The sequence below is a fragment of the Petaurus breviceps genome, unplaced genomic scaffold (genome assembly GCF_028583685.1).
Source record: "Petaurus breviceps papuanus isolate PSGF00001 unplaced genomic scaffold, PetGlider_PUasm1.0 186, whole genome shotgun sequence".
Lineage (NCBI taxonomy): Eukaryota > Metazoa > Chordata > Mammalia > Diprotodontia > Petauridae > Petaurus > Petaurus breviceps.
This window is the reverse complement of record NW_027185798.1, coordinates 41,046,789-41,058,962: the sequence shown is the minus strand read 5'-3', so window position 1 is coordinate 41,058,962 and position 12,174 is coordinate 41,046,789. Positions and strand designations below refer to the sequence as shown.

The window sequence follows — 12,174 nt, the reverse complement described above, 5'->3', positions numbered from 1 at the left end:
CTCCAGGTGATGCCCTTTAAATGTATGTGTCCCACAGGGTTCTGTCCTGGGCCCTCTTCTCTCTTCATACTACTTCACTTGGTCATCTCATCAGCTACCATGGATGTAATTACTATCTGTATGATGTTGATTCTCAAATCTACCTATCTTGCCTCAACCTCTCTGCTAACCTCCACTCTCCTATAATACTTTCTCTGATCTTTGTCTTTTGCCCCTTTTACATGTTATACTTGTCTGTGTGTATATTGTATCTCACAAGGAGACTGTAAACTCCTTATATAAGGTCAGGGACCATTTTTTTTGACTTTGTATTCATAGTGGCTAATACTGTGCCTTGCACATAGAAGTTGTTTAATTACCCAATCACAATCGAATTTTCTGATTTTTATATAACGTTATTTGCAGCCATTTCTTCACTCTTCTCCCACTGTCTTGTTTTTCCTCTGCATAGCTTTTTGGTGCCCAACTATCTACAGCCTTCAAATTATCAGGGTTATTTCTTTGCTCTCTTGGCTGGCCACAAAATTTATCTTAGTTTGTGAGCAAAATGAATATATGCCTTAGATTATAGGTGTTCAAAATCTGGCTCCATCCCACTTTTATGATCTTGCTCTTTGCTCCCCTCAAAGTTTAATGTAAATAACACATAATGTGTTATGCAAATAGCACATAATCTAAAAGCCAGTAATAGAATACAAACTAGAGCCCAGGCCTCCTGAGTGCCAACTCAATAATCTTTTTTAGTAATTGCCTCTTTTTAATTAAGTAAATACATCTTTGAAGTTTTACTGATGATTTTAAATGCTTTTCTTATCCAATGTAGAACATACAAACATCTGTTCTGGCAACTCCTGAAACTAGCAAGTGGAAACTTGATTCTAAAATAGATGCTTCAAAAAATGCATCATTAAATTTCAAATCAGTTGATCTTGTCCAATCAAAAGACAAAGAAGACTCTTTTTGGATCTCTGCCAAAAAACCTGTATCTCTACCATCATCAAAGGTTAGTTACTTAATTTTTCAAAAAGATAACAACGCTATAGATTTTAGATACTTTAAGAAAAATCCCATGTTGTTAAGATTAATATCTATTCAATATCTCTATGCAACTGTTGTTTTTCAGAAAGGTATTTAAAAATTAGCATTTTGGTTTCTAGTTTCTTTTATTTGCTTGTTCTCACGTATTAGACAAATCATTAAATATCTGCTTCAATTTACATATAATGTTATGTAATTCATTGGATTTATGAAAATTAGTAAACTATATTGCTTAGTTTCAGATTCAGTTTGTTTGCATTGGCCTGAATATAAAATATCTCTGATATTAAAGTAACATTATTTTTCAAGAAAAATTTTAAATTACTAAAATACATTCTGTCATGTGAAATGTTAGCTATTACTGATATTGTACTTACATCAACATAGAGAAAATATGCTTATTTAGGGAGTAGAAACAGGACTCCAGCAGGTCTCCTGCTCCCACCTCCCCCAATTCATGTAAAAGGTGACTCTGAACAAACTTTGGAGCTGCAGAACCCACAAAATGACACAGAGAAGCTAACCTCCTACTGAGGACAGCCCAGCAGGCTGGCAGATAGTGACCAGAGCAGCATTCTGGGAGCCAACTCCAGCCCTGCTGGAGTCGGAGGTTTTAGCCTCAGGGAGGTCTTGACTAGCTGTGGGCTGGAGGGACTTGAGATCACCAGTAGCTGTGGAGGTTTCCAGAACTATCAACCCATTGATGCTAAGGACAAAGTAAGAGATCAGTGCAGTGTGGACTTTGGGATCCAGTAGTTTGGGAGTGTGGTCAGCCTTTTCCCCCAGGGCGAGTAGCTGCTGAGGTGCCTGCGACCATGTAGCTGCCACCATGGCTCCTGGCCTGCAGATTGTAGGGGAACCAAGCAACCAGTCTTAGGGGTAATCACTCTTCCTTTAACCTGCTTGAATCTGGATTGTGGTGTAGGGTAGAGGTCCTGGGGTGTGCAACCACATGTTAGAGCATGTGGAGATTTCAGAAAGGGCAGACAACTAATACCTTAAGCTCCCTTGTCTGGTGGCAGAGTCCTACTGTGGCAAAAAGCCCAGAAGTCAAGTAATTGAGTGGCAAAATGACAAGGCAAAGGAAGCAAAGCAAACAGAGTAATCCAACTTTACGCTCCTATTTTGGGGACAAAAAGGATCAAAACATGGAACAGGAGGAAGACAACTAAGTCAGAACTCCTGCACCAAAAGCTTCCAAGAGAAATATGAGCTTGTTACATGCCAAAGAGGACCTTAAGAGGGATTTTTATCTTACAATTGGGACCAATATGGTATCATTTGGAAATGATGAGTATATTAAAGCAAGCTACATATATATAAAAATAAAACATATTGCATTTTTAATGTCAGAAACTGAACTATAATACAACTATCTCCTTCACTTAAAAATTTTGAATCATTAAATATACTGTTAAATATATATTATTACTACATAATAAACTACTGTAGAATTCTCCCTATTTTCCCCATTGTAATGGCAACCACACTGGCATACCCAGGATGGCTGCTACCACAGATTCTTAGATCTGCTTCACTAGGAAAGATAGCTGTTTAAGGGGCCAGTAATCTTTTTTAATTACATTCACTAGTTTAGGGGAAAAGTCAGCACCCTGAACTTCAGAGAAAATACAGAAAAAATACAAGCAGAGAACCAAAAACCAACAGACAGGGCTCTGATTGCCTAAACCAACTATACACTTTACATACATCTCTGGATTGAGAGAGCCTTTACATCTGAGAGGCAGGGAGCTCTGAACATATGGCTGTGGAGGGCCAAGTCTAACAGATTCTTGATCGGAAGTCCAAGTCCAGGGACTTGTTGACTTGCTCCGAGTTCAAGGACTTGTTGAGCTATGTCTGAGTCTGGACTTGTTGATTTGTTTGAATCCAGGAGGGTGCAAAGTCCCCTCAGGACAGGTGTGCCATATTTTTCCCCATAAAGAATATTTTGCAATCAGTATCAAGAAATATTACCGTGTCTCCTATAAGCAGTCTGGGCATGCAGGAAGCAGCTTGGTAGTCAAGGTTGTTGCTGATAACTATGTTTAGCTGAATGCATTTGTAAGAAACTGGTGATCGTGAAGCTCATTGTAAAACTTCCCATGTATAAACAAGAAACATATATAATCAACTATACTACTCCATTAAACCAGCATTGTTACCTAACTATGCTCTCCTAGCTCGACTCTTTTGTTCACCATCCATCCTACAACATCAGTTGCTGGCATATGGCCACTCAGAATCTTGACCAGAGAATTACAAGAACCTTCTCATAAGTGAGCCCCCAAAGCAAAATACCAACGCAGAGTATATATACACTTCTCAGAACCAGAAGGCATCATAATCCTCTTAACTCATTGCCTAATTAGAAATTAGCAAAAGGTGTGAAAACCTTCCAACAAGCAAATCTCCCCTAAGCAAGCTTCCCTTAATGGGCTCCTTGTGAGACCTGTTAATGCATGGGGAAGATCTTAAATCCCATTAACATTACACCCCTTCCTCCCCCCCCCCCCCCATGGCACACACATTCTCCCAACTCAATGGCAAGTTAGGTTCCCAGAGGGAATTGAATGTTACCTCTTTAGGGTCCTAGGGATAATCCTGGAGGGCTAAGTTTCTCTAATTTTGTTGCTTACATAACTCAATATGATATGTTCCCCATTAATTATCAGCCAGAATTAATTAGATTTTAGAAAATTACATTTACTGAAGAAGTACAGTAAAATTGGTTGGCACAAAACATTTCCCCCCAAAAGCCTAGAGCACACACTCTTCACAAGTAACCACAAAGGTCATAGGAAGATTGGGTTTAAATTTAGTACAATGATGGTGAAGCACACATGTTGTCATGAGGCAACCCATGAATCAAAGGATAAATTAATAATTCCTGATTACTGGAAGTACTTTTTTGATTCCAAAGTTGTCTTTTTTTTTCCTGGTTCAAGGAATCATAAGCTTTGAAACTGCTTTGTCTCTTGGATGGTTATTTTTCAGCATTTGTGTTTATCCTTGGTATGTCTCTATTCACAGTTGGTTTCGTTGTCTTCCTTTAGTCACTTCTCTCCACTGATAACAGTTAGTGGAAAGGAGAGTGAAATCTTTAACTTCTGGGATAGACCCCTCTGGATTGAGTTCACTGATGGGCTGACTATTTTATGGTAGGTTCAGTGAGTGCAATTGATCCTCTTAGCCAGTTATATCACTTTCTTTTTTTGACTGAAAGAGATCACAGGGAATATGGCATCTGATTACACACTTAAAACTTCATCAAGTTGATTGATTGAATTAAAGGAGGAATTCCCACCTTTATACTATGATAAACCAGTACCTAAATCTTTTCTTGAGAGCAATTCAAAGTTTTATACTTTTCAGATCATTAGGAAAACAGTAATATACTGTTATTCTCTGTCTAATCTATTTTTCTGGGTATGTTGGTTGGTTGTTGTCCTTCGTTCTCAAAGAAGAACAAAATGACATCACTATGCTGGAGTCAAATTTCAATATGTTCAACTATCACTGATCATACCAAAAGAGCTTAGAATATTCTACCAGAGGTCTGGCACAAATAGTCCATGTGAACATTTGGAGTAGAGTCTCTAAATTTGTTCATCTTGCATTTCCTTTGAGTTATTTCAATTCCACTTAACTCATAGAGCATACATAACACCTTCTCTCATGTGGTCACACCATGCTAAGCAGTCCTGTGCCAGTGTCCGCCACATCACAAATCAATTCCAAAGTTCTTAAGGGAGACCTTGGGAGTGTCCTCGTATTGCTTCTTCTGACAACCATGTGAATACTTGCTCTGTGTGAGTTCTTCATAAAATGGTCTTTTTGACAATCATATGTCTTGCGTTTGAACAATGTGACCAACTCAACAGAGTTGTACTCTCCGAAGCTGCGTTTGAATGCTTGGCAGTTTGGTTCAAGTAAGGACCTCGGTGGCTGATGCCTTATCCTGCCAGATGATCTTCAGAATCTTCCTAAGACAATTCAAGCGGTTCAGTTTCCTGGCATGGCTCTAGTTTACTGTCCAGGTTTCATAGGCATACAACAATGAAATCAGCACAATAGCTCTGTAGACCTTCAGTTTGGCAGTCAGTCTAATGCCTCTTCTCTCCCATAATTTCTTTCGGAGCCTCCCACACACTGAGCTAGCTCTAGCAATGTGTGCATCAATCTCTTTATCAATGTGTACATCCATGGAAAGTATATTGCCAAGGTAAGTGAACTTATCCACAGCATTCAAAACTTCACCATTTGCTGCAATCAGTGGTTCCACATATGGATGGTGTGGTGGTGGCTGATGGAGCAACTGGGTTTTCTTGGTGTTGTTAGGCCAAAATTAGCACAAGCAGCAGAGAATTGATCAATATTTTATTAACTTGGAAGAATTAATACAACTGCCTATGCCAAATTTTCAGGGAGTAACAGTGAAAAAAAAAGAACCTATTTTGTAAAATGTTGGGAGTAATATATTGTAGCAGCAAGCACCCCAAGTGTCCTCAGGGTTTGCTGCCAGCACAGGTTCTTGGATCTGCTTTGTTAAAGGAAAGCAACTCAAAATGGGTTAACAAGCTTACTTTAATCAGTCAGACATATATCGTTTACCTTGTTCAGGGGAAAAAGGTCAGCACCCCGAACTTCAAAGTATACAGGCAGAATTATCAAGACAGAAACAGATCAAGTAGACGGATTTCCAAACTGTTCAACCATTACATACATACCCAGTCAACATCTGGGTTTCAGCATCTGGGTTTTTCAAAGCCGGGGGGTTTCTGGACAACGGCTTCCCAGAATCCAGATCAAATCACAGAACACTTCTCAAAGTGAGCCCCCAAAACAAAGCTACACATCAGGGCTTATATAGCCTTCTCCTGGCTCAGAGAATGTAACAACCTTATTGACTCACTGGCCAATCAAGAAGTATCTACTGAAAAACAAGCCTCCCACCCCAGGCTTCAGGTGCACTTTAGCCTAGGGGCAGGGAAGATCTTCCAAATTTGCATTCCCATTACATATATGAAGATAATAGCCTCCATATTTCCTGATATTTGAATTCATTACATAATACTGAAGACTAGATCCTTAACCTCACAAAATTTAGAAAGAAAATATATAGTGAAGTTGATTTTCTCATCCCATGGCAGCACTCATTGTCACCTTCTGGTTCATATCCTGAAAATTCCCTTTTATATTTAATGTGGTTATTAGACTCACACTGGCTGCTTCTTTATAATGATGTCTTCATGTTAATTTTAAAGGTTTTTTTTGGTTCATATTTCTTAACTGAAAGATAACTTCTTCTAGAAAGTTTTCAAAACTTGCATTGCTAAATATATCAAGAAAAAATTTTTGTCTAAAAATTCTTTTTTGGATAAATGTTTGCACAGAGATTTTTTAATTACCAAAGAATAAAAACTGCCTATGGGAAAAAAATTCTTTTAATTTTATCATAAGTTATGTGTGTACTTATCATTGTAATTTTTTCTTTTCTTATGTAAAGGCATATACTGTGAAGACACCAAAAAAAATGAAAATATTGCAAAGTGAAAATAAGAATCCATCCAAAGAAGGAACAGTTAAAAAAAGAAAAATGCTATTTGATTTTGATATGAATTCAGATAGTTCAGACCACATCGATCTTTTGGTAAGCATATTACTAAGATGTAGGATTCCTTATACTACTTTTTTTCTAAGTTATTTGCATGAATACCATTATTAATGAAGCAACTATCATTATTATATTGAAATTCAGTTGAATCTTGGTAAAATGTGCCTCTTTATTACAAAGATTTGGATATTCCATGTCCATATCCAGTAGGGATATGCCATGTCCATGTTATACCATATACAGAGTTGGGTATATTGTGTCCCTTGAAGTATAACTGAATTTATTTTAAAAATCTATTATGATATGATTAGTCTAAATGGGTGATATCCTTATTCTCTCATAAAATGTTATTAATAGAGCTAACAAAAATGAAATAGGCTTCTTAGTGAGATTGTAAATTCTTCCTTATTGGAGGTCTTTAGGTGAAGATTTTACATTACTTATGAATGCTATAGAAAAGATTCTTTTACAAGTATAGTTGGACTAGAAGATTCCTGTGATTCCATGATTCTGAAATAGTACTGTTGACTGGATTGTCACTTCAGAAAATTTTTATGTGCTCACAACTTCTTTTGGCACTTAACTATGGTTAACACGTAATTTTCTACAAGATGAATGAACTTGCTACATACTTAATACACACATATTTTTGTAAAGTTATTTTAAATGTAAATGACATAAGCAGAATTTCAGTACACACTGGAGATGAAACATTGATTGATGAAATGAGAATCTTGCTCTTCTCTCTTAAATATTACATAGATCAAACTCATTTTCCAAATACTCACTTAGTATAGATTTGTTTTTACACATTCAATCAACTGAAGTTGTAAACTGATACAATCTCGCCCTATCCGACTCAAACACATATACATTTTTGCTTTCTGCCATGTCCTTAGAGCCAAAGCAAAACTTCATATAGACTGCAGAATCAATCAATCATAAACATTCATTAAGGTCCTATTTTGTGCTAGATAATCTGCTATACGCCAAATACTCTCCTAGGTGCCAGTAATCCAAATACCTAGTGTGTATTCTATCAGAAACAAGAATAGGTCATGTCAGATTAATTTCTTTTTTTTTAAACAAGGTTTCCAGGCCAGTAGATCAGGGAAATTCTGTAGGAAGTTTGTGGAGATTTCAATAAGCATTTGATGAATTTTCCCATACCATACCTTATAGAGAAAAGGAAGAAATATGGGTTAGATGAAATAATAATTGTATTCTGACTTGGTTTGATGACTGAAACCAGAAACTAGGTATTAATGAGTTGATATCAATGTAGGGAGAGGTCTCTAATGGAATGCCCTAGGGATATGTCTTAGTTCCACATTTATTTTAACATTTTTATTTATAACTTTGACAAATGCAAATGATAACATAGTATGTGACAGAATCTGTAGCTGAAAAAGACTTTGAAAAGATGGACCTAAAAAGATAATGATTTCACAACACAAATGTAAAATCTTATACTCCATTTAAAAAAAACAATAGTTTATCAAGTATGAGATTAGAAATATATGACTAGACAACTGTGCATGTAAAAGGGACTGAACGTGCATGAGAGTGAACTATTGTTGAAATCTTAATTGCTTATAAGTAAGTCAAACCAACATAATAAAAAGGACATTCTTACCTAAATATATTTATTCAGGGCCATACTAATCAAACTACCAAAGAATTATTTTATAGAGAAAAATAATAATTTGTTTTCAAGAACAAAAGGTCAAGAATATCAAGAGAATCGATGAAAAAAAAAGTGATGGAAGGCCAGCCTCACAGTAACAGATTTCAAACTATGTTACAAAGAAGTAATCACCAAGACAATCCAGTATTGGCTAAGATATAGAGTGGTAGATCTGAGGAATAGATTCGGCACATAATGTACAATAGTAAATCACCATAGTACAAATGCAGTTTTATTTGTTTTATACAACCTTCTCTAGAATATATTGAATAAGGCTCAAGCTCTAAGTGTTGAAAATATGAGATGTATGATTTGGGGGTTTTTAAACTAGATGATCTCTGAGGTGAATATATTAATGGAATTTAACAACAATAAATTTAATATTGATTATGATGGCACAAAAAAGAAAATATTTTTGAAATTTTTATTTCCTTTTCATTATCTTTTCTTTAAGAGCATGGTTTCAGATGAAGACGCATTTCAAAAACTACACACGGGTTATCCACAAGCTTCTTATCAAAGTGTTACAACACCAAAGAAGGTAAAATTATGGGTTTTAATTCAGAAATCAAATTTTAAGAGTTTGACTTATCATTTTTCAAACAGAAACATTTTTGTGATTTTATTTTTGTTTTAGAATCAGAGACCTTTATCTTTAACAACTCCAGGATCAGCGTTGAAATTAGCATCTATGAGAAAAATGCGAGAGGATGGCTGGACTGCAATTTCTAAAGTGGACAGGAAAAAAAAAATAAAGGAAGCAGAAAAGTTATTTGCTTAAAATTTGGTTACATAGTAGAATTAAGAGTTTTGATAACATAAAATTTGTTGCCATAGATCTTCTTCTTTTTTTGGGTAGTTTATAATTTTCTACTTAGGCTGTAGGTTTCCTAGAAATAGTTTCAAATTTCTTTAATTTTCCTCTGCTGTGTTTTAGGCTTAAGTGGAAATAATTGCATATTACTTGAAAAGTTATAACTGTAGCCAAGTTGTTGAATACATTTTAGCTATTGCTATTATCCTGATTCAGATTATTATTACTAAATGTTTTATTAGAAGACTGTTAACTGAAATTTACTATTTATTTTTGTTTCAAACAGCATTTATTTTTAGCTCCACTGTGAAACCACTTTGGCCATAAAATAAATAGTTCTTATTGACCCAGCATGGTCAGTCAAACATTTAATCTGACCTTTTTAAGAATAGCATTCTGGTTAAAGTTGTGATGCATTACTACAAAGTTAGTTATTGAAATATTATTTTGTAATGCACAGAAATCTCTTACATAAATAGTTTTATATGGATTTTTAGGATTCATATATGCATATACAAAAATTTTGTATGAATAGTATTTTATGTATACTTATATACATAATCTCTATGTATATATAATTGTATGCACAAAAATCTTTCATATAAATAATTTTTATTTTGAGATATTTCTGAGAGAATTTTACATATATGTAAGTATGCCAAATTCTTTTCTCCTTCTATATACTATTTCACTTGATGATCTCATCTGCTCCCATGAATTCAATTATCATCCTTATGCTAATGATTCTCAAATCTCCTTTTCAAGCCTTAATCTCTCTGCTGATCTCTAGCTCCTATCTCCACCTGCCTATTAGATACTTCAAACTAGATGTTCTAAACATCTTAAATGCAATAGGACCAAAACTGAACTCATCTGTTGAGGACACCTATTACTGGTGAGTGCACCACCATCATACCAGTACCCCAGACTCACAATGAAGTTGTCAAACTCAACTCCTCACTCTCACTCACTTTCCATATTCAATCTATTGACAAAGCCTGCTAATTTTAGCTTCATATCTCTTGCATGTGTCCACTTGCCTTCCTTCCACACTGCCACCCTGTTGCAGGTTCTCTGTACCCTAAACTTGTACTACTGCAACAGGCTGCTGGTTGGTCTCTGCTACAAATCTCTCCCCATTCTAGCCCATTACTGAAGGACATGTTTGACTATGTTACCCTTCCAGTTCAGTAAACTCCAGTAGCACCCTATCACCTCCAGGATCAAATATAAAATCTTAGGTTTAGCATTCAAAGCCCTGGTAACCTGCTCCCTCCCTCCATCTTTCTAGTCTTCTTTTACCTTACACCCCTCCTCAACATCTGAGATCCAATAGTACTGGCCTCTTTGTTTCTTGCATAAGAAACTCCATCTGTCTCTAGTCTCTGGGCATTTTCATTGGCCATCCCTGTGTTTGGAATGCTTTCCCTCCTCAGGTTTCCCTAGCCTTCTTCAAGTCCTAGCTAAAATCCCACCTTTTGCAGGATAGCTTTCCTGATTCCCCTTACTTCTAGTGCTTTCCTTCTGATTATTATTTCTAGTTTGTCCTGTATAGAGCTTTTATGTGCATAGTTGTTTGCATGTTGTCTCCTGCATTAAACTGTGAGCTCTGTGTGAGCAAGGACTGTCTTACCTTTTTTCGAATTCCCAGTGCTTAGGACAATTCTTGTCACATAGTAGGCACTTAATAAATGTTTATTGACTGACAGTAATTGACTAATATTCTGGTTTCTGATTTTATTGAGAAGGTGAGAAGTGTCAAACACTCAGCCCAAACCAGATTAAAGTGTATCTCAGAAATATTTAACAAAATAAATAAAACACAATCAAATATAGGTAACATTACATCTTAAAACTACATTGATATGCTGCCCACAGACAGTCTTATGTATGCATTAGTAGACCCATTCTTTTTGACTCTGACACCACTGGAATAGATGACTTTTGGAACTAGGCACTGAAAAAAAGGAGAGCTATAGAATAGTTTGAGGTACTGAATAAGTCATAGTCCTGATAATGGAATGTTAGTATATAAAATGGTACATTGAAAACATTTTTATTAAAATAAAATTAGTTGAAGTCCTCTAGTTTTTCAAGAACAGTTAATTCAGTGTAGCATAGTAGGAAAAGCCCTGGATTTGGCATCAATAGATCTAAATTCAGATCATATTTGTGCTGCTTACTGCTTGTATGAGTTAGGGCAAATATTTAACCGCTTTAGGGTTAAATATTTTCTTATCTGTAAAATGAGAGGGGTGAAACTTTCTTCCAGATCCTTTATTCTATGATCTCTAAAGTTCCTTCTAATTTTAAATCCTATGATTCAGTGGATAAAGTACTGACTCTACAATCAGGGGACCAGGGTTCAAATACTGCCTTTGATGCTGTCTATGTGGACAAGTCACTTAACTTCCTTCCTGGGCCTTAGTTCCCTTAATTGCAAACTGAGAACATTGGACTGAGAAAGAACTCTGAGATCCTTTCCAAGCCTTGAGCTTTGATTCTATGATACCTACATACACACACATTCCCTGTCCATTTTTTAGGCCTATGAGGCCACATGTATTCCCTTTTTTCCATTGGAATAGGGGCCGTGTTCCCAGACCTAAAGGTACACAGGTATTTCCATCATGAATGTCTTGCTGCTTTGAGCTCTGGCCCAGTTGACAGCTGTGACACATCCTGAGTCACATAGAACCCAACAGGATATCCAGGGAGATTTATATTGCTTTGGGGGAGGAACTTGCTTACCAGGAGGCTTGCTTGCAGGAAGGTTTTGGTACTGGGCCAATTATACACTGAGCCAAGTGTGTTGTGAGGCCTGATTCTGAGAAAACCATATATACTGAGAGGTTGGTTTGTGGCTCACTCATGGGAAGGATGTTTGCCCGAGGTCTTTGTGATTTTGTCAGACGAGACTCTGGGTAGCCATTGCTAAGGTGCCTTCTTGCTTTGTAAATCCAGATGTTGGTGCTTCCTGGTATGGTAATTGTGTATCTATTATGGATTCTTTCTTGG

The 12,174-nt window shown here is 36.3% G+C and overlaps 1 protein-coding gene across 1 annotated transcript in view; it reads left to right on the top strand.

Annotated features, from left to right (window-relative positions):
* The window catches only part of SYCP1 (synaptonemal complex protein 1), a 94,651-nt gene extending 83,766 nt beyond the window's left edge, over nucleotides 1-10,885 (top strand). Inside the window, exons 30-33 of the mRNA XM_069090277.1 lie at nucleotides 824-1,003; nucleotides 6,548-6,691; nucleotides 8,797-8,883; nucleotides 8,980-10,885. Of these exons, the coding sequence (XP_068946378.1) occupies nucleotides 824-1,003; nucleotides 6,548-6,691; nucleotides 8,797-8,883; nucleotides 8,980-9,123 (555 nt within the window). The 3' untranslated portion in view covers nucleotides 9,124-10,885. The remainder of the gene's footprint in view (nucleotides 1-823; nucleotides 1,004-6,547; nucleotides 6,692-8,796; nucleotides 8,884-8,979) is intronic.
* The last annotated feature ends 1,289 nt before the right edge of the window (nucleotides 10,886-12,174 follow it).